The following is a 23,501-nucleotide window of genomic DNA, read 5'->3' on the forward strand; positions in this document are numbered from 1 at the left end:
TTATCAGATGTTAGGTATGCTATTTAGGGAGGTACTTAGGGAAATTGTTTAACAGTTTTGAGACCGAGTTTCCTTATTTGTAAGATGGCAACAATTTATAGTTTATGGATTTTTGGTGAGGTCCTTTAAAGTGTCTACTTCTTGGGGCACCTGGGTGGCTCAGGTGGTTCAGCATCTGCCTTCAGCTTAGGTCATGATCCCAGGGTCCTGGGATTGAGCCCTACATTGGGCTCCTGGCTCAGCGGGGAGCCTGCTTCTCCCTCTCCCCCTCTCCCCAGCTCATGCTCTCTCTCTCTCTCTATCTCTGTCAGATGAATAAATTAAAAAAAAAATCTTAAAAAAATAAAGTGTCTACTTCTTCCCATCTCTATTAATACTGTTTTAAGTAAGAGGCCATCATTTTTCTTTGTCTAGTCATAAGGTGTCTCTCTTTGTTCTTTCTCAATCCTTATCTTACCTTTCTTTCTTGAATTCTTAATAGCTTCCAGTAGACCTGTGCTTGAAGGACACAGTCCTTAACATGGCTTCAGGGTGTCTATCATGGGTCCCTCTTGGTAACTTACAGGTTTGAATTTTAGTCTAGCCATATTGAATTTGAATTCATGAACCACCAACCCCAGTTTTCTCATCCAGGACTTTTGCATGTGGTAAGTTTCTCTCCCCACCAACCCCCAACCACATAGTATACTCTTTTGCTTAGATAACCTAACTTACTAGACATTAGTTTATAATCACTTCGTCAAAGAGGTCTTCTCTGTTTTCCAAATTAGGATAGTACCCCATACAGTATATTCCCCATGTGTCCTATACTTTATCCTTTGATTATATTTGTCATAAATTTGGTAGGAATTCTTTTATTTTGTTAACATGAAATATGTGAATTTCACTGTGAGTAAATCATTTCTTAAAGTATTGTTAGGAGTCATGCAGAGTGCTCTTTTATACCTGGCTTTTTTTGCTCAAACTGATTTTTTTGAGATTCATCCATATTGATTATATCAGTGATTCTTCTTTTATTCTTGACCACTATTCTATTAATGTTCCAGAATCTCTTTATCCATTTGCCTGTTGATGAACCCTTTAGCATTGGTTTTTTCTTTTTGAAATACAAACAAATGTGCATATATGTTTCTTCTTCTGCTTATCATGCAAACGTCTGCATGTACTCACACTCAGTCTTTCTTTCACACAAAGTCATGTATTAGAATGTGGTTTTTAATACGGGACACCTGTGCATATATCTGCTTTTTTTTCTCACTTGGTTCCATGATTCCTTTTGAAATTGCACATAGAATTTGTTTGATATGCATTTTACTGTGTAGAAGTGAATTTATAGCTGATGTCAGATTCTTATGAGCCATTACTTTATTATTACTACTTTTTAAAATGGGTCTTTCTCTTTCTCTTCCTGTATATACAAAGTTAAATACTATATCCTTGATACATAGTATGGAACCTAGTGTGTTGTCAATAAATATTTGTATAATTGATTTAAACTGTAATACAGTTTATATGAAAATCCTTCAGATCGGACAAGTTTGTGAAAGCTTTAGTCCTTCTTAAAAACATGGGCTTAGCACTAAATTATTTATTTTCACTTACAGGTTTTTCATCTGTGAGCTAACTGTTTGATCTTTTGCAGGAAAAATGATGTGAAGCTTTTCCCTCAACTTTTATTTTTTGACTCTTAACTAATTTTAGGTGGTAATAATTTGCATCCTTTCAAAATCAGCTAATTTTATCGAACACTTGACATTTATGCTTGCTGTATTTAATTTAGGATATGAAGTTGGAAAACAAACCTAGAGTATAATCCCAGTAGATTTTTCTTAGTAAAATATTACTATTTTATTCTTTACTATGAAAGACATTATTGGAACTGGCAAAACTGAAAGTGGGGTGTGAGGCATAGTTGGTAGTCGTGTAGCAGTATTCTCTGATTTTGATGGTTTTATTATGGTTTGCAGGAAAGGATCTTGTTTCTAGGAAATAGACACTAAAATATTCAAGTTGGCTGGCCATTAGGTTGCCAGCTTATTCTCAAATAGTTTAGGGAAAAAATGTCTTTGTACAGTAATTAAAGTTGCTGACTAAGATTGTGGTTGTTTTGAAATAAATTAAAAATTATTTTTTTATTGTAACTGTCAACGTGGTTATTGTAGAACTTTTAGGACAGTTTTCTGAAAATACTGATTTATAGTAGTTCTTACACACACATATGTTGATTATCTAATAAATGTGCATGCTGTTTTTAATTTAGGATACATTTTTCTTCATATATGGAGATTACAGCCCAGGGAATATTTCTTTATATTAGTTAATTTTTTTCCTGATAACAAAAATATCTATCAAAAATAGAAATTAAGGAATGTTCTCTGAAGAAGTAGGTTTATTAAGTTCTTAACTAAATTATTCATTTATAATTATGGCTATTACTTTTTAATGACTTTCTATTTAGAGTAATGTTCTGCCTTACATGGAGATGTGGTTAAGTCATTCAGTGGATTTTTAAGGTCTTCTTTGCAGACATTTTTTTTCTTTGTTTTGGTCAATTGCTACTGACTAGTGTTTGTGAGGGGTTAGGGATTGGGCAGGTGGGATAGGAGGGACATGGGTGGGCAATATAAAAGGACAGCATGAGACAACCTAGTGGTGATGATACTGTAGTGGTGGTTCATGTGTCCACACATATGTAGAATTAGTGCACAAACAGACATACACTCAAATGAGTAGAGATGAAACTGGAGAAATCTGAATAAAATTGGTGAAATTTTACAGCGTCAGTACTCTGTTGTGGTATTATAGCTTTACAAATTGTTATCTTTGGAGGAAATTGGGTAAAGTGTGTAAGAGATCTCTCTTATTTCTTATAACTACATATCTACAGTTATCCTGCTAAATTTTTTAATTAATAAAGAGCATAGACATTCTAAAAAATGTACTACTCTTGAGGGAGATTGCCATAAAAACAAAGCTAAGAATATTGTGCAATAAAAATGTTTTGCCCATATATTTAAAAACACTTACTTTCCTCCAAAAAGTATCTATCAGTCTCATTAGTGGCTTACATAAAGTTTTCCACTTACTTCCCTTTTGCCATGGATGAGGAATTACGTCTTAATCATAACATGGAGAGATCAGTTGGGATTTGGAAATGACTTATCAGCAACACAGTTAAAACTAAATCTTTCAGGGAATTATTTATTCCATTAGTGGGATGTATGAAATCTGTGAAGCATATAATAATTTACTTTGTTGTTTTTAACACTGTTAGGTTAATTTGGGTTAAAAAGTTAGATTAATTTTCCTCTTTTTTTTTTTTTTTTTTAAAGCAACTTAACCTATTAAAAGCTAAACAGAAAGCTTTGGTGGAACAGATGGAAAAAGAAAAAATACAAAGTAACAAAGGATCATCATATAAACTTCTGGTAGAGCAAGCAAAACTAAAGCAGGCTACCTCAAAGGTATGATTTTCACTTTTTAATGTAATTATTTTGGAACAGTCACTTTCCTTTTTAATATTTTTAATTGAGTAGTTTATTTTTTTGAGTAGTTAAATATTTTTAATAATAAGAAACTTAAAGTTTTGCTGTTCTGCTTATTAATGAAAAAAGCTATTCTAACCCCCTTTTTTTTTGAGGGAAGGTAGCTCAAGGAAATGGACTTACATTATGTTTCCAGTGTGCTTCCTTTAAAGTGGATTGCATGCCAGTAAATTGAAGATAAAAGATTCAGGGAAATGTATAGTTTTCTTAATGTGTTCTTTCTAAGAAAATTAAATCCGTTGATTTTTAAATAAAATTTTAAAATACAACTCAACATGTATTTTTTTAACACATATAGCAACCAGTTTTGTTTATCATTTTCTATAAATATGAAGTTATAGTTATTCCGTCACATTTTGAGATAACTTAATACCCTATACTTAAAGTTACATTACATAGGATTCTTTATCCATCCACCTTTTATGAATTATGTTTAGGATATTTTGGTAATTGTTATTCAAGATGTTAGATTTGACCTAATGTAGTCTTAATGTAGAATTTCACTTTTCTGGAATTCTATTATATATCCTGTACTTTACTCTCAACAGGACTTTAGGTATATTGGTCAGTAGAGCTTTTAATAATCTTATTTTGAAGCTTATGGTTTATCTAAAATTTTATCCTGTAGAATTTGTGAATTTTGAGTGAATATTTTCATTCCATAAATAAATTTATACTGAAAGAATTTTCATTCAGTAAATACTGATTTAAAAACAGTAAATTTTTCTATGCAGCACTTCAAGGATTTAATTCGGTTACGTCGGACAGCAGAATGGTCCCGTTCTAATTTAGACACAGAAGTTACAACAACAAAAGAAAGTGCAGAGATAGAACCACTTCCATTTACCCTGGCACATGAACGTTGTATTTCAGTAGTGCAGAAACTTACGCTGTTTCTCCTTTCCATGGATTTTACATGTCATGCAGATCTCTTACTGTTTGTTTGTAAGGTAAGTAAACTAATAGGCATAATTTATAATTACAGACTGAGAGGGTAAGAAAAAGAAAGGTTGCATACTTTAACTGGTTTTTGATTAAGAGTAGTAATAGTTCTTTTATTGGTTTTCCTTACATAAGTCAGGTTTTTTTTATTGTGCCTTGAAAGACTTAAAAAATATTTTGTCACTTACTTAAGAGATGTGATTTATATTTTACCCTAGTTAAAACTAAATTAATAGAGATTTGAAATGTACATAAGGTGGGTATGTCTATCTCCAAGCTGCCTTTTCTCTATTAATTAAAATAGGAAATATACAAGTAAGTGTCATTATGGTAATGAAGGGGTTTTAATACCCTGAAGGCTTTCTTGTAGCATATTCATTGTTCTTAAAAATTATTTTTAACTATTCCACATGTGAGTGGGGGGAGGAGCAGAGGGAGAGAAGCTCACGCAGACTCGCCTCTGAGCATGGAGCCCAAAGCAGGCTGATGTCACAACCCAGACTCATAAGATTGTGACCTGACCCAAAATCACAAGTCAGACACTTAACCGACTGAACCACCCAGGTGCCCCACTATTCCACAGTTTTTAATGAGATTTTAATATTTGATCATGAAAATGCATTTCTTTGTATTTCATCTCAAGCAATTGTTTTGACACCAAAAACATATCTCATCAGTGAGAAGTATTATTCCAACAGTTTGTTTTTAGAGAAAACATATGTAATTGCTATAATTTCATAAAATGTATTGCAGGTTCTTGCACGTATTGCAAATGCCACGAGGCCAACTATACATCTGTGTGAGATTGTGAATGAACCACAACTGGAAAGACTACTCTTACTTTTGGTTGGAACTGACTTCAATAGAGGAGATATATCTTGGGGTGGTGCTTGGGCTCAGTATTCCTTAACTTGTATGCTACAGGATATATTAGCAGGTTTGTCCGGATTCCGTTTTCATAGTATGTCCACATAAGCTTGTCATAGCTTGAATAAGTAACATTTAAAAGGAACTGGAATCCCCCGAAGTGAAAAAGGTCTGTTTAGTATTACAGCAGCAGCAACTATTTAGAATTACTTTTGTATTTAATTATGTTGACATGTATAAATGTTAAGTCTTTATGGAGGAGTTAGGTTGTTAAAGCAAAGGAATATTATAGCTGGTCGGTGTCATTATTACTATCAGTAGTAGGCTGCTTGTTAGTACTTTATGTGGCCTTGAGGACTCTTTGTGCCTTAATCTTTTCATCTGTAGAATAAGGACAATGATAGTACCTTCCTTATAAAGTTGCTTTGAATAAGTGAGTTAATATATGTAAAGTGATTCATATTACACATTTTGTGTAAACATACTAGTTACTTGTCTTTAACATTTGAAGGTAGTGCAGTGGGTCCTAGCATTTCCTTAGGTAGGTGGGGAATATTTTGCCTCAGATTCTTTTATAGTTTGTAGCACATACATGCCGTCATTCTCTAAACGGGAGGAAAAATATGCTTTAATCTGCTTTAGAGGTCTGGTAAGAAATTATTAAGACAGGACTGTTTTCTTTCGTACAGGGGAGTTGCTGGCTCCGGTAGCTGCAGAAGCCATGGAGGAGGGAGCAGTGAGCGATGACGTAGCTGCAACAGGCGGCGACTCCGATGACTCCCTGCAGCAGTCTTCGGTTCAGTTGTTGGAAACTATAGATGAACCTTTGACACATGATATAACGGGTACATTCCTTAAATTCTATTTTATTTAAGATAGTCTTGGCACTCTTTTTTTTTTTTTTAAATGAAAATACATTTTGAAATTAAGAATTTTAGTGACGTAGATAATTAATTTTCGTATTTTTGTCTTAGGGCTTTGGCCTTAGTAACCACATTAGTTAAATATAATAAATATGTTTCAGTTTGATTCTCTGAATGAATGCTTGTTATAATGAAACACTGTCCTTTCATAATGTCCTAATTATTTTGGTATGGTTTGATTTGGCTGTGTTGAAGAAAATATAATCTAGAAAACAGTTAAAGATACACATTGGTGAAGATAGCAAAGTTAAAAGTTCTTACTCTTTAAGATCCAGCTTTTTCGGTGAATTTTCTTTTTTCTTTCTTTGTTTTCTGCCTTTTTAAAAACTGTATGTGTATCTTAGTGTATACAGTCTTTGCTCCTTACTTTTATTTTAGTTACTGCCGTGTATGTTGCAGGGGCTGTGGTCATTTCACCCGTTTGTCATTTCTCAGTCTTAGGTTCTCTAATCATTTTAGCCTTTTTCTGTGATATTCCCTTTATCTGGAATAGACTTCCTTCTCTTGTTTGCAAGATGAACTCCTTATCTAAGATTCACATAAAGCTTGTCCTCCTCCAATAAGCTTTTTCCACCAGCACCAGCAACAGTGTTGGAGATCGTTTGTGATAGTACTTACCGTGCTATAGTTGGTTTAATTTCTGTAGTGTATCCTCATCTCTGGACTTCAATTAATTTATTGGAGAGCAGAAATTTGTTTTATTAATCTTCACATACTCAAACCCTAGTACAGGCTGGCATGTGCTAGGCATTCTATATGTTGAATAAGAGGGTGAGAAGGATGGGAAAGTAAGATTTATTGAGGTTTATTGTAAGGCATAGAAGTTTAGTAAAGATCTTTGAGACATCTCAGAGCAAAATAATTTCTAAATAAAGAATGGAAAAATAAGGTGATTAGCAGCTTTTCCTGTAGGAGCTGCCGGGTTGAGAAGAGCATGACCCTCTCCTTCCCCCGTGATGGCGTGTGCTCATCCACTGATAACAGTGTACTCTGAAAAGGGGGAATCATCTGGCAAAAATGTTACTTTGCCTCCTGTGTTCAGGGCTCCGATTTGACCTGAAATTGTGAACTTTGTTCATACCAACTTGTGCAAAAACAACAGACAGCTGTTAGTGAATTAGCAAGTCATCAAACCAGTTCTGAGTCTTGGGATATTGGCAGAATTCGAATCCCCAGAGTTTGAGGTGGTGGGACTCACCGTTCTGCCAAGGGTGCTTTTAGAAATATGTGTGTCGTGGGGCCTGCATGTTTGTACCAAACAAAACCTGGCGCCGTTGGCATCACAGTATGAACACGACACGGAAGTCATATGCCATCTGCTCTGCCCAGGCTGCCTTGGCCTTCCCAGCGCTGGTCGTGTCTAAAGGTCATCGTATTGAGGAAGTTCCTGAACTTCCTTTGGTGGTTGAAGATAAAGTTGATGGCTGCAAGAAGACCAAGGAGTCTGTTTTGCTTCTTAAAAAACTTAAAGCCTAGAATGATATCAAAAAGGTCTATGACTCTCAGTGAATGAGAACTGGCAATAGCAAAATGAGAAACCGTCGTTGTATCCAGCACAGGGGACCTGCATCATCTATAATGAGGACAGTGGTATCATCAAAGCCTTTCAGAACCATCCCTGGAATTACTTTACTTAATGTAAGCAAATTGAACATTTTGAAACATGCCCCTGGTGGGCATGTGTGACGTTTCTGCATTTGGACTGGAAGTACTTTCTGCAAGTAGACAGTCTGCATGGCACTCGGCATAAGGCTGCCTCCCTCAAGAGTAACTACAACCTTCCCGTGCACAAGATGCTTAATACAGGCCTTAGCAGAATCTTGAAAAGCCCAGAGATCCAACGAGCGCTCCGAGCACCATGCAAGAGGATTCATCGCAGAGTCCTGAAGAAGAATCCACTGAAAAACCCAAGAATCCTATCAAAGCTAAACCCTTATGCAAAGACCGTATGCCAGAACACCATTCTTTGCCAGGCCAAGATCACAAGCTCTGGATGGATAAGGCGGCAGCAGCCTCAGAAGCCAAATAAGATGAGAAGGGGGTTCCAGGCAAGAAGCCTATGATGGGGAAGAAGGGAAAAGAAGGCTGTTGGTGTGAAGGGTGTGAAGAAGCAGAAGAAACCTTTCGCAGAAAAAAAAAAGGCTGCAGCTACCAAGAAACCAGCAGCTGTGAAGAAGCCTGCAGAAAAGAAAGCTACCACAGAAGAAAAGAAGCCTGCTGTATAAAAACTGAAATTTGTTTATTCTGTAATTGTCAGATCATTTTGGATAGCTAATTTTGAATAAAGATGATCAAAGGCAAAAAAAAGAAAGTTGAATAACAGTCATATGACTTAAATTTTCTTTGCTTTTGACTTTAATACTGGGTCTCATTTTCTGAAATATTGGATGTAACATTGCGCTTTACATATTGGAGGTAGTAAAATGAGTAACGTTGATTCTAGAAATGAAACTCCCTCCATTCCCCCATTTAAGAAATGGATACCACTTCCTTTGAAGCCCTTGCTGTGCCCCTCCCCAGTGGAGAAAACACTGTACTGTCTGAATCATTCCCTTGCTTTGCCTTGTAATTATATTACCTAGGTTTGTATTGGTTTTGGTGTTTTTGAATTTTATGTAAATGGAATCATATACCGTGTTTATTCTTCTGTGACGTGCCTTTTCACTCAATATTATGTTTCTGAGATTTATTCAAATGAACGTGTAGAGCTGTAGGGCATTCCATTCCTTCTCCTTGCTGTATAGTGAGCCATTGACTATACCACAACTTATTTTTCCACTTTGTCACCCCTATTTTAGGACTCCCTAAGATCTATTCTTGGTCCTTGCTCTTCCATATAAATTTTAGAATCCACTTGTCAAGTTCCACCAATAAAAAAAATCCCTTTGAGATTGTGAATGAAACCCAACTGAATCTATAGATCAGTTTGAGAAAGATCAACATCCATATGAAATTGAAATTGCATTTTTCAATTCATGAACATGGTGTGTATACTAAATGTTTTCAATAAAGTTATATACTTTTTCTCATTAAAAAAAAAAAGTTTATGCAACCTAATTCAACAAGGGCTAATTCCGTGATCTTTTTCCCAAGGAAGTCAAATATCATTGCATGGTGTTTTTAATTGTATGTCCTAGAGTGATACATTTTTATACTTACTAATGTTTAATTGTCAGGTATAAAAATTTAGAGATTTTTAAAGCAATAGAAACATGTTACATACCAGTAAAATAACTTTTTCTGTAAATAAAAGCAATATATTGGTTAAATTTTATGTTGCACACTCTCTCAAAATCATTTTCAATTATTTGAAGGTGCACCTCCTCTTTCTTCTTTGGAAAAAGATAAAGAAATTGATCTTGAGCTACTTCAAGATCTAATGGAAGTTGACATTGATCCTTTAGATATTGATTTGGAAAAGGATCCTCTTGCAGCCAAAGTTTTTAAGGTATGATATGCTATTCTTTGCAATTAAAATATTTCATTTTATACGTTTGGTTTAATCACTTAAAACAGGAAAGTATACATATTTATCACATAATATAATCCGTTACTCATTGTTCTCAAAATTCATTATTTTGCTATAGGTCCTATAGTAGTTTTTTTAATACCAATAGAATAGTATAAGGAAAACTTGTACCCTTTTATTAATGTAGCCACAATTATTGTCTTATATATTAGTAAGCACCAGTAATAGGCATGGGGAAGTTTAGTTATAGTTTACTAAATCTGAAGCAGCATTTAAGCTCCTCTAAGCCCAGTTTATTTCAGATTCTACTTTTGTATTAGATTCAATGTTTTCTGAAGGAGATATACCCCTAATACGTTATATTGCTTTTTGTGTATAAGAGATTTTTTTTTTAAGTATGCTACTTATCTCTTAGGTTCTAAATAAAGTATTTTTAAATTTTGGTATAAAATGAATCTATTCCAATAAATCATTAAGATCCTAAGTGTGTTTTGGTGATTTAAAGGGTGGGGAGAATGTTTATTTTGTAGCCCCATATGAATTTAGAAAGTGTAAATAATGTCACTCTTAGTGAAGAGGTAAAAATAAACCACAATTTTTTTTCCACTCTTTTAAGCCAATAAGCAGTACATGGTATGACTATTGGGGTGCTGATTATGGCACCTACAATTACAACCCTTACATTGGAGGTCTTGGAATTCCTGTAGCAAAGCCACCTGCAAACACAGAGAAGAATGGATCACAGACAGTTAGTGTTTCAGTATCTCAGGGTAAGTGTGTGTTAAATTTTAAGTCATGTGCTATTGTTTTGGTTTTTTTTTTTTCTTTTAAAGATTTTCTTTATTTGACAGAGAGACAGAGAGAGAAAGCACAAGCAGGGGGAGCAGCAGGCCGAGGGAGAAGCAGGCTTCCCATTGAGCAGGGAGCCTGATGCGGGGCTCGATCCCAGGACCCTGGGACCACAATGTGAGCTGAAGGCAGACACTTAACTGACTGAGCCACCCAGGCGCCCAGTCATGTGCTATACTTAAAACAAGTCCTAAATTTATGTATGCTTTGGCCTTTGAGAAAATGAGCCTGAATATATGCTGAGAGGGTTTAGTTTCACAGGTATGCCATCAGAATGACAGAGCCGTATGTTTTGGTGTCATTCACGTTGGAGGAGCTTCCATTTATGGGGCATCTTTTGTTTCTCAAAAATAACACCTAGCAAAATATATTTGTGAGTTGTGTGGGATTGCCAGTGATTTTAATTAATTGTGCTTTCTTTTATTTTTTTACTGCTAATAATAAACTTGTATTTTATTTGTAAACAGAATGAAACCACACTGAATATTATTTTTGCACTCTTCTAGTCATGTAGAATATTTTTTTAAAATAAAATCTTTTGCAAAATTTTGAAACAATCATACCTTTACTGAAAAGTTGCAAGTTTGATATAAAGAACATTTGTTATCCTGAGCCCTTTGGGAGTAAGTTGCTAAACTTTATTTGTTTTCGTTTTGTTTTTATTTGTTCTTTGTACAGGTCAGGGCATTTTTCTACATAAGCAGTCAGGAAGCACATTCTGTCAAAATTAGGAAATTAACATTAGTACTAACACTCATACCTCATTCAGGTTTCAGCAGTTGTGTTTAAACGACGTGCAAAAGGATCCAAAGCAAAATGATGCCTTGCATTTAGTTGTCATAGCACTTCGGTCTCATTCAGCCTGCTACAGTTCTTCAGAGTTCGTTTTCATGGCCTTAATGCTTTTGAAGATTACAGGCCAGTTATTCTGTAAAATGTCCCTCAAAATTTGTGTCTGTATGCTATTTCCTCATGATTAGATTGTGGTCATGCATCGTTGCCAGAAGTATCTGTTGTGTAATGCTCAGGTTTTCTTATTGCGTTCTTTTAGTTGGTTTATGATTTAAATTTGTTCCATGACCAGAGATTTGAAGTTTAATTACTTGATTTAAGGAGATCTGTGCCAGTCTTCTCCATTGTAAAGTTATTCTTTTCCCCTTGGTAAAAAATTTTTGTGGGTGTGGGAGAATGGTACTTGGAAACTATTCTTTAAAAAAAAAAAAAATTAGTGGGCGCCTGGGTGGCTCAGTTGGTTAAGCGACTGCCTTCGGCTCAGGTCATGATCCTGGAGTCCTGGGATCGAGTCCCGCATCGGGCTCTCTGCTCAGCAGGGGGTCTGCTTCTCCCTCTGCCCTCTTCCTTCTCGTGCTGTCTCTCATTCTCTCTCTCTCAAATAAATAAATAAAATCTTAAAAAAAAAAAAATTAGTCTATTCATTGAATTTTTTTTAAAGCAGACCCATGGTTTCCTTTTTTATTCAGTGGGTCATAATTTGTTATTATTTATTTGTTGCTTAGTTTTTATTAAGGCAAAATATAAATAACATAAAATTTACCATTTTAACCATTTTTAAGTATACAGTCCTGTGGCATTAAGTACATTCACAGAGTTTTCATTTTTTGTTTTTATATTCAGACTGTCCCAGATTTGACCAGTGGGATGGATCTCCCTTAGCTTATCTGTCTCCTCTTTCTTTGAGCACTTCCTTGTTTTCTGGCACAACAAGATGCCCCAGGCTAATCATTTCCTTTTCCTTCCCCAGACTGGGAATTAACTACTTCAGCAAGGGGAAGGGTTTTTCAAAACCTTTTAGTGGAAGAATGTGATTAAGAAACAAAGATTTGGGTGCTAGGTATACTTAGTATTTTGGTGGCTGTTTCTGTGCCCTCTTGGTGGACAGATCTAGGGAACGTGTGTGTTAACACACATTTGCATCTATATTTCTGTATCTGCCTTTTTATCTAGAATGCCTTGAGTTCATATCAATATATCTGGCTGTCATCTAACTCTGTAGGCTTCATTTTATATTTTTAATTTTTAAAAAATTTTTATTCATATTCCAGTTAGTTAACATACAGTGTAATATTACCTAGACTTCATTTTAACTATCTCCCCTTCCATATTTCCATATCTTTTCTCTGACAGTGAGGAACCTGGTTCTCATTATCCTTAACTTATTTGCTTCCATTATCATTACTTCATTTATTTGATCCACCTCTCTCTATATAACTAGCCTCCTTTGCACAGATGTACCTGCTGTGGCTGATACTCCCTGACAGGTTGTTCTTACATGAGGACACGCTCTTCACCCTGTTTTGCATTTGGATGTCAACATTTTATTGTAGGAAGTAGGACATGAGTAATAATTATCAAATAGCTCTTTTTCTTTGAATTGCTTTTTGTAGCCCTAGATGCTCGCCTAGAAGTTGGACTTGAACAGCAAGCCGAACTTATGTTGAAAATGATGTCTACCCTGGAAGCAGATTCCATTTTACAAGCATTAACAAATACATCTCCTACGTGTAAGTGAAAATCACCGTTGTTAGAGTATTGCAGTGAATGATTTATCTCTTGATAATTTTTCATTGCATTCAGCAGGGACAGATTTTTAAATTTCATGTGTGGTATGAGGCTGAGGGGCTAAGCATATAGCACCTCTCCCTCCCTAAGTTAGTATCAAGTTGAGAAATAAGACAAAGGATTAATAAATTGGAAAAGTGGAAGGGGAGCAAAAGACCTCCATGTAGTAATGTGCTTACGTTCAGTCCAAAGACCTGAATGATGTTTTTGTTACTGTGTTGTGAGGTTAATGAAATTCCTAGAGTTGTCTGCTTAGCTAGCTGCCTGGGAGTTCATTGCATTATATCCACATCTATGATAAAGTGGGTTTTTACGTACAATAATCGCCCCTTTTCTGGGAGAGAGATGTTTCAAGACCCCCATTGGATGCTTGAAACCACAGATAGTACTGAACCCTACATATACCATGTTTTTTCTTTACATACATACTTACGATAAATTTTGATTTATCAATTAGGCACAGTAAGAAATTAACAACAATAATAAAATAGTTATAATCATATACTGTAATTAAGGTGTGAATGTGGTTTCTCTCTTTCTCACAATCACCCTTCTGGTGGTGCTGTTTGATGATAAAAGCCTGCATGATGAAGTGAGGTAAATGATGTAGGCGTTGTGATGGAGTGTTAATGTGCTGTTGACCTGACTGCAATTGTCTGCTCGTAACAGAAACCAGAAACCATGGAGAGCAGAACCCCAGATAAGGGGGCATTACTGCAGTGACATCTTTACCATCCTTTAAGACTAGGATGGAAGAGATATATATGGGCCTAACTGAACTGCTGAATTGAGAGGATTTACTACCTAATTATCTACATCAAAGGAAGGCAATGTTTTATATAAAGGACCAGATAGTAAATATTTTAGGCTTTCTGAGCTGTACAGTGTGTGTTGTAACTACACAACTCCGACTTTGTAGCAATAAAGTGGCTTAATATCTAAACCAGTGGGCATGCCTGATACAGAAACTGTGACACATTGTTTTGATCATTGATGAAGTAGAATACTAGACTTGGGTAGATCACCTCCTATCAGGTGAGCACTTGCTCAGTTAAGTTAGATAGCAGCCTGTCTCACAAAGACAAAAGATTGAGGAGCTGTGCTAAGGAGATAGGGATGTTTTTATTTTTCTTAGGCCTACAAATTACTGCACCTTCTCTGGAGCATGGTGAGTAAAAGGGTACATGTACTAGTTAGAACCTAGGAAGAGCATCATGTTCTTCTTCCCCTGTGAAGGGGAGTTCACGACACATTAGAGAAATTGGGGTTTTTAGACATGTTTATGTCAAAATGAATTCTTTCACTTGGTGGTCTTCATTTATTTCTTACCTTAGGAAGTATATAGCAAAGCGAAAAACCGAAGAAAAGGTCTAGTGTTCTATCATCTTGGTACTGGTACACTAGTATTATTGTATCTTATCTCTCATGTAATGGAGGGATCTCTTTTGTTGGGCAGCCTCTCCATGACCACAGACAACTCAGGACTGACCTAAGTAGCCCTTTTCTTTGTTAGACGTTTCTTGTTTAAAATAATTTATTAGAAGATGATTTTGTAATTTATATCTGTTTCTCTTAATATTGTGTCTTTTGATTATTGTCCTGTTCAGAACTGTGTCCCCTTTTTAATATAACTTTCTGAATATATGAGAACCCTCTCTCAGAGCTCATGTATTTCTCTGCTCCCCATTAATGTACACTCATTTATTAGTTTGGTGTGTGACTTGGGCATCAGAATTTTTTAATGCTTCCCAGATAATTTTAATGTATAATTAAGGTTAAGAATCAGTGGACTTGAGTCTAAATTATTCTAAAACTACTTTCTTAAATAGTCAAGATTCTTCTTTTTCTTCCTTTTCCTCATTTATTAATTATGAAAAAATAGAAAATAAAAATTAGAGAGTAAGGTTTTGTTCCTTTGATGGACAAATGCTGTGAATTGGGGAGCTTCTGTCTTTGGTGATTGTCTTTTTGACTTTCAGGTAATGTAAAAACAAATTTCCAAATAATATGATGATCAACCATTCTTAGGAATGCAATTAAAAGAAAGTTTTTTAAGATCTTCACTTAACCTGTACATGCTAATAGCTAGTGAACATTTTCCTGATACTTTGTGATAAAATCATAATTGTGTTTAATTTTCAGTATCACAGTCTCCCACTGGAACAGATGATTCACTTCTAGGGGGTTTACAAGCAGCGAACCAATCCAACCAGCTTATTATACAGTTATCATCTGTCCCAATGTTAAATGTTTGTTTCAACAAACTTTTTTCCATGCTTCAAGTCCATCATGTTCAGGTATGACTTCAGGAGAAATGTTGTATTTTTACACGTTATTGCAAGCCTAGTAAAAGTTGAAAATAACTGGGGAGATCTTTCTCAACCTGACAGGGATGATTTATTCATTTTCTCAGATGGAAAAATATTGGAGATCCTTTGATAACCACAGATCCTCAGTGATAGGTTATTTATAATTTTTATGATTTTTAAGATTTATTACTGTAGTTGCAATTTTATGTTTTACATACACCTGTGTTTAAAGACTTGAATCACCTATTTTAATTTAGAAAATTATTATTAGGTAAATGATAAATTTTAATTCAGTTTAAATTTTGTTTCATCAAGAATTTTAAGATGTGTTTGCTTGCCAACTGAATTGAAGTAACCAGAGGAAATATTTAATAGAAAAATTAATTACTCAAAGGGATTCGTTCGTAAGATTTTTGTTTAAATATATTTCATTATATAATAGGTACTTTTTTTGTTTGTTTGTTTTCCCTGTCAATTTTCATTCTTTTTCAGTTGGAATCACTTCTCCAGCTGTGGCTCACATTGAGCCTGAATTCTAGTTCTTCTGGAAACAAAGAAAATGGAGCAGACATTTTTTTATATAATGCTAATCGAATACCTGTCATTTCATTAAATCAGGGTAAGATTTATTAGAAGGAAAATTATTAACATAGCATAAATTAAAAAGGCAACAGTTAGGTTAATATTACCTAATCTTTGTTTGTCATTAGGTTTATAATGTTTTAGTGGGGAAAAAAAACCCTTTTTTTATACATTGACTTAATTTTCAGGAAAGAGAACAAAACCCTTTTTCTCTGGTTTGTATTATCTTGTGCCTGTGTGTAACTAAAATTTGCAGTGTTAATCTTTGTATTTCCAAAAAATACCATCTTGTTCATGAGCTGTTCTGTTGCCACTGGTGTTTCGGGAAAATGTGAATCAGCACCAAGGGAATTGATAACTTGGAGAAGGATATCCCATTTCCTGTGGAAGTTGTATTAGTTAGCTTTTGCGGGTTTTTGTTTTTGCTTTTGACAGATGCAAGAGTGTGAAAATAATGGGAGTAATATAACACCCTTCTACAGAAATACAATTAGCCTTTAGCTCTGGCTGCAGGAATCTGTTCACATTATATTTTAAGAAAAGTGTAAATGATCATCTGTTTCTGCTGCTTTCTCCTTCACAGGGGTGCATTCTGTATCTTGCATGGCTCTCGTAGGCTTGTCTTTAAACCTTAGTGACAGCCCCACTGGCTCATGGTCCCACTTAAATCTGTGTTGTCTTGGCAGGAGCCAGTCCGGCTTTAATTAATAGGTTTTCATCTCTTCCACTGCACTAATAATTATTATAAATTGTGCTCCCATTGTTATTTTCAACTTTGTTATTGTGAAAATGTTACACATAAACAAGAGTTGAGTAAAAAAGTAAATAACTTCATTATTATCAGATATTAATGTTCAGATTTCCAGTTGTCCCAACTGTTATAAAATCTTTAAAATTTGAGATAGAATCCATATAAGATCTGCATATTTTAATTATGTTTCTTTAATTCCTCTTAATCTGTATAGGTTCACTCCATGTCTTTTTTATCCCCTTAACAAAGTCATTTATCAAAGAAGTTTGGTCTTTTGTCTTTCAGGATTTCCAGGGTCCTGATTTTTAGTGATTGTATCTCCATGGTGTCCTCTCGATTTCCTATAAAGTGGTAGTTAGACCTGGAGCTTCATCTGATTTTTTTAAAAGGCAGTTTCCTAGGTTGCCTCTCTTTTTACATTGTTAAGTAACGACAGTGATGCTTAGTGCCATTAATAATTCATTAGAGGTTTCAAAATGAGGATAGTCGAATTCTATCACTTCTTTATTTTAGTTGAAACACTTTGATAAAGAGAAAATTCCTTTCATAGGCTAATATGTCACCCTCTGTTGGTAGTTTGTATAATAGAGGCAGGGAAAATGCCAGAACTGTTTTTTTTCTTTTTCTTTTTTTAGTTTTTAAATTGAATTGGTTCACAAGGAGTCTACGTGCATGATCAGTTAGTTTCTTTAATAAATATCTGTATAAGTTTATGGTTTTTCCTTTTTTTTTTGTTTCAGTTACAATTGTTGCACTTACTGATGCTGAAATTTTGCTATTTGTGGTCAGTGAGGTGCTCCTTTCTTAGTTGTTGTTGTTTTTATATACATACTACACTTTTGTTAGCTTTTAGTGTGATAAATATTCCAGTCTGTGTGTATTTTAGCCTGAAATCTGCAATCAGCCTTTTTAAAGGGTGTTTTAAGAGCACAGTCTGGGCACTGTATTATGTTTGTGCATTTTGAATAACTTCTTTGGCTTCTCCAGCTATCACAAGCGCTTTCTATTCGGGCCTTGCAAGTGACCTAATTATTCTAGTTTGTGCTTTTGTTGTGAAGTTGCATTGGTTTTCAGTGATCTTACCCCATCCCTGTTTTTCTAGTATCCCCTGTTATTTTCAGGTTTTGGTCTTGCAGAATGTGAAGATTTTTAGTAAAACGATGTTGCAATAGAAGTGCCTATAGTTTGAAAAAGACAACACATTTATGATGATAACATTTTATGTGTTGCAGGCTGAGCTTTAAACTTAGCCATAAGATATTATTAACTCTTAATTTTTAGTGATATTTAATGGGGAACTCTTTTCATTTCTATGTTTTGAGGACACTAGGTAGTGAATTGAAAGAAATAGTATCATATTTTTTAATTTGTTTTATTTTTAATTCTTAATAAACATTTGGTTTTCCTTAATTAAAAGTTTTCCCCTTTTCTCTTTTCTGTATAGCATCAATAACTAGCTTTCTCACCGTGTTAGCTTGGTATCCCAACACTTTGCTCCGGACATGGTGCCTTGTGCTTCATAGTCTAACACTCATGACAAATATGCAGCTTAATCGTAAGTGCAAACATTTATTCCTTTACATTGAACTATTCCTTTAAATCTCTGACCTATACTTCTTTATTCTTACTATCAGATTCTTAAGATTTTTCCAAGAAGTGATATAGTTGTGAAAAGATTGTGTTCCTTATTTGACTATATCTCTTCTGAATTTGTTCTTATATATCTTAGGCTTTGTGCCTCCTTACTTTGATAATATACTCTCATCTACCATCACGAGTTCAAATCATAGTTTTACTAAAACTGATTGCTTTTTGAGTACAAAATCAAATGTTTACTGTTTTGTGTTATATTTAAAGTAACTTTGCACTCAAAAAATGATTTATTATATTCATAAATATGTATGATTAGTTTACCACATCTAAAAGGTGTATTCGTAGAATATAATTGCTTTTTCTCAGATTGTGATAATAGGTTTTCTACTTTATTACTCCACCCCCTTTTCTTATTATAATTAGGATAGTAAAATAATTTCTGCACCTTTTTAGAAAGGAACTTTTAGTGCTTTCTCTGACTTTATGTATCCTGAAGTCATGAAGATAATCCTACATTATCTTCTGTAGTGTGTATTGGTTTTATTTTTCACATATAGGTCTGGGTTTTATCTGGCATTCTTGAGAGTGTCGTGAGGTAGGGATGAAATTGAAATTGAAATCTTCATTCTGTCTATAGGTCATGGTAAGAGGTGGGTAAATTTCATCCCCATTCTGTTTGAGATTAATTTCATTAAATAGAAAGCTCTGTCACATTGATAAAATGTCAGTTTAAATCATTGTTTAGCATTAAAGTGCTATTTTTTTCATTTGGAATGTTTTCCAAATATGGGATCAAAAACATCACTCTCTCATATTGAAGATAGATTTAACACCAAGGATAGTTTATTCAGTTCAGAAAACTGATGTGTTAACTGTATATCATTTAACAGTGCACAACCATTATACTACTGACATGCAAAAGTGAATAGTTTTTGCCTAGATTTATCTTAGAAAGCAGGGTTAAGATTTACCCAAAAAGTAGATCCCTATTTCTGAAAGAGGGAAGTAATTACCAAGAATAGGCTCACCAAAAGGTCAGTAAGCATTTAATTATTTCTTTTCCACTTGACTGTATACTAAATAAGATGCACATTAAACTAGATATTTTTTATAGTCTATTTTCTATAGATTAGAAGAGAGGGAAGATAGATGAAAATAGAGAACGAGTCCAACTTAGTCAATACAGTAGAGATTCAGACCTTTTTAGTAAACTACTAGGGGCGCCTGGGTAGCTCAGTTGGTTAGGTGTCCACCTTTGGCTCGGGTTATGATCCCTTGCATCCCACTCACTGCTCAGCAGGGAGTCTGCTTCTCCCTCTGCCCCTTGCCCCTCTGGTGCTTTCTCTTGCTCTCTCACTGTCTGAAATAAATGAATAAGATCTTAAGGAAAAAAAAACAAACACTAACTCCCAGGAATTTGTGAGTTTTCCTTGAAACTAAAAGATATTTTATATACTGTATTTCTGTTGTTTCAGGGTCCATTTGTTAAGAGCATTTTTGTTTTTAAATGTTTTACAGCGGGTTCAAGCAGTGCCATTGCAACTCAGGAGAGTACTGCTCATCTGCTGGTTTCAGATCCAAACCTGATTCATGTCTTAGTGAAATTTCTTTCTGGCACCAGTCCACATGGAACAAATCAACACAGTCCACAGGTAGGATGACGTTTGGAAACTAGTGATAGGCCCAGGCTATTCAATAAACACTTCTGTAAAGAAAAACTTAATGCACCTAATATGTAAAATTTTTATTGCTAAGGTATTAAATGATACTATTTTATATATCCATATAATATAAAATGTTTTGAGTAATATGTAATAATAGCTATACTGAAACTGAGGCATAGTAGGTAGTAAATTTTCTCTTGAATTTTTACTGGATTTTTATGCACGTATGTATTTTTGACATTAATTTTGGATAATTTAAGAAACATTCTGAAAAAATACCTGAAAGGGAAGCATTTCAGAAATTTTGGAATTAAAAACATTTTAAAAAATAATGTACCATTTTAATGACCTACTGCAAGATTGATAATTAACCTAACTTAATCATTTTATAATATTAAATATATTGTTGAACAAAAAATAACAAGTATTGCTCGGAGCTTACAAACATTTTTTAGTCTTACTATAAACCTCCTTTATGTCAATTATTTCTTGTTACATTGTACTGCTTTTTAAAATATTTTTACTTCATTTTATTTCTTTTTATATAAAATATATATTTAGTGTTCATAGCGTCTTTTCAGTGCAGGTTATGCAACATTACCGTCTTTTTAAACTTACCATCTTAAATTGTTCTCTGGATTTGCCATTAGACAGATTCTCATTTAGCTGTCTAGTGTGTAATAGTACCATCCTTTCTAATGTTTCAATTATTCAGTAGGTTTTTAAGATGCTTCTGTGTGCTAGGTCCAGGTATTGTTCTAAGTGCTGGGGATATAAGTAGTTACCAAGACCAAGTCTCTGACTTCTTGCAGCTTAAATTCTGTTGGATATGTTTAGTCAGTACTCTCATATTGCATGTACTTTCATTTCGCAGATCACAATAAAACAAATGAGACAAGGATGAAAATAAGAGAAGAAACTATTGTAGTTAGATGGGGCCAGAGTGTTGGTGGGAGCAGAGGCATATTATCAAGGGATCATTGTACATAGAGATTTATGAATTTGGAATGTGAAGGTTCCTGGGATCATTGATTCTAATAACTTCATTATTTTACATATGAGAAGATGCATTATCTGCATTGCCCACAATTACGCACCTTATCAGCGGTAGAACTAGGTGTTGGAGAGCATGCTATTGTATAAAATAGAGTTTATTTCTTCCCGCTGTTGTTTTTTTAAAGGCAGAATAAGTTATTGAAGATCAGACTTTCCTCTGATATCTTAGTTGTATATAGGAAGTTTGGTTAAGAATGCTATGATTTATGTGCTCAGTATTAGAAATTAAGTTTATCTAGCTTTAAAACAGTTTGAAGAATTACATTTTATTTTACCATAACTCTACCTGGGTTTTATGATCATAGCAAATTGGGATAGAATAAAATCACATGGAGAAGTGTTACAAAATATTCCAAAACATACCTCAGGTTACATAGTGTGGTTCTCACCATTTCTTTCATTGATGAGACAGAAGTTTGGGAAAGCAGTCTTTTATGAATTGGCACAGGTTTGTGTTTTTGTTGTTTTTTTTTTTAAATTTTTTATTATGTTAATCACCATACATTACATCATCAGTTTTTGATGTAGTGTTCCATGATTCATTGTTTGTGTATAACACCCAGTGCTCCATGCAGAACGTGCCCCCCTTAATACCCACCACCAGGCTAACCCATCCTCCCACCCCCCTCCCCTCTAGAACCCTCAGTTTGTTTCTCAGAGTCCATAGTCTCTCATGGTTCGTCTCCCCCTCCAGTTTCCACCCGCCTTCATTCTTCTCCTCTTGCTATCTTTTTTTTTAAACATATATTGTATTATTTGTTTCAGAGGTACAGATCTGTGATTCAACACTCTTGCACAATTCACAGTACTCACCATAGCACATACCCTCCCCAGTGTCTATCACCCAGCCACCCCATCCCTCCCACCCCGTTTGTTTTTACCTTTAGAGTTTTTTCTTTGTGGTTTTGTGTTTTTTTCATTCACGGTAGTATTTGCTCTGCTAGTCGTTAGAAGCATGACCATTTGTGGATCACTTAACCTCTTTGAGTGCTTCTGTTTTGAAATGGGTAGTAAGGTTGTTTGTGAAAATCAGTGCAAAAGTTCCTTGTACTTTTGACAGCATTATGAAGGCATTTCTCGTGTAATTCAGGTGATTTTTTTTTCTGTTTTGAGTTATATAAACCTACTATAAGTTCTAAACCATAATGATAAAATTATGACACTAGAATTTGTGGTTTTCAGTTTAAATATCTTAAGACCTAAAAAAATCCATTGGTTTCCTGCTATCAGAAAATATTAATGTTAATATTTTCGTTCTTCATATGAAAAGTTAAAAGAGTATAGTGCTTGATTTAACACTTGATAACATAGAATTATTCATTTAAAAATTATCAGTAAAAAGTTTTCGATTCTCTTCAGGTTGGTCCAACCGCTACACAAGCTATGCAAGAATTTCTCACCCGATTACAAGTGCATCTTTCTTCAACATGTCCTCAGATATTCAGTGAATTTTTGCTCAAGCTAATTCATATACTTTCTACAGAAAGGTAAATTTCAATGTATACATATATTCCTGATATAGAAGTAATATGTGATCCTTCAGATAAACTCTCACTTACCATTTGTTAGGGGTTTATCTGGGAACAGATAAGCAGTATAGTAGGGATTAAGGGGGAAGGGTTTATCCATTTCTCTCCTGACTGTTTTCATTCCATTTTATTATGGCTCTCTCAGATTCCTGAACTCTATGAAAGATATACACTACATCAAATCTCTGCTTGCTTTTAGTGTTTTCATAGATTAGTGAAATTTACTTGAAGCTGTTTAAATTGTTGTAGAATACAGAGAGAGTATTAAAGCTGCCAAGGATTTTACTTAAAACCTATATGTAAGAAAACTGAAAAAAATAGCTTAAAAAAGAAAATTACAGGGGCGCCTGGGTGGCTCAGTTGGTTAAGTGTCTGCCTTAGGTTCAGGTCATGATCCTAGGGTCTTGAAATCCAGCCCTGCGTTGGGCTCCCTGCTTAGTGGGGAGTCTCCTTCTCCCTCCACCCTATTCTCTCATAAATGAACAAAATCTTAAAAAAAAAAAGAAAATTACATACCAATCCCATAGAGAAAGTCTAAATAAATTTATTAACAAAATCAGGCAGTATGTTAAAAGAATGAATTGTGACCATGAGTGGTTAAAAATCATAATACATATCATATTAATGAATCATCTCATACTGTAAGACATTTCATAAAATCGACATTACTTTCTGATGAAAACTTTTTTTTAGAGAGAGAGAGAGGAAGAGCAAGAGCACATGGGGGTGGGGCAGGTTGGAGGGGCAGAGGGGGAGAGAGAATCCCAAGCAGGCTTCATGCCCAGCGCAGAGCCCAACACGGTGCTCCATCTCACTTCCCCGAGACCATGACCTGAGCCAGA

The 23,501-nt window shown here is 34.6% G+C and overlaps 1 protein-coding gene and 1 pseudogene across 2 annotated transcripts in view; both read left to right on the plus strand.

Moving 5' to 3' along the window:
- Positions 1 to 23,501, plus strand: part of BIRC6 (baculoviral IAP repeat containing 6) — a 222,930-nt gene that overhangs the window by 108,343 nt on the left and 91,086 nt on the right. For both annotated transcript variants that reach the window (XM_021697618.2, XM_044918838.1), the window contains exons 34-45: positions 3,333 to 3,464; positions 4,280 to 4,495; positions 5,241 to 5,424; positions 6,044 to 6,199; positions 9,592 to 9,725; positions 10,363 to 10,516; positions 13,001 to 13,117; positions 15,318 to 15,472; positions 15,977 to 16,103; positions 18,262 to 18,372; positions 19,929 to 20,062; positions 22,490 to 22,617. In XM_021697618.2, coding sequence (XP_021553293.2) covers positions 3,333 to 3,464; positions 4,280 to 4,495; positions 5,241 to 5,424; positions 6,044 to 6,199; positions 9,592 to 9,725; positions 10,363 to 10,516; positions 13,001 to 13,117; positions 15,318 to 15,472; positions 15,977 to 16,103; positions 18,262 to 18,372; positions 19,929 to 20,062; positions 22,490 to 22,617 — 1,748 coding nt within the window. The remainder of the gene's footprint in view (positions 1 to 3,332; positions 3,465 to 4,279; positions 4,496 to 5,240; positions 5,425 to 6,043; positions 6,200 to 9,591; positions 9,726 to 10,362; positions 10,517 to 13,000; positions 13,118 to 15,317; positions 15,473 to 15,976; positions 16,104 to 18,261; positions 18,373 to 19,928; positions 20,063 to 22,489; positions 22,618 to 23,501) is intronic.
- LOC110587429 lies at positions 7,198 to 8,502 on the plus strand (annotated as a pseudogene).

The sequence above is a fragment of the Neomonachus schauinslandi genome, chromosome 10, assembly GCF_002201575.2.
Source record: "Neomonachus schauinslandi chromosome 10, ASM220157v2, whole genome shotgun sequence".
Lineage (NCBI taxonomy): Eukaryota > Metazoa > Chordata > Mammalia > Carnivora > Phocidae > Neomonachus > Neomonachus schauinslandi.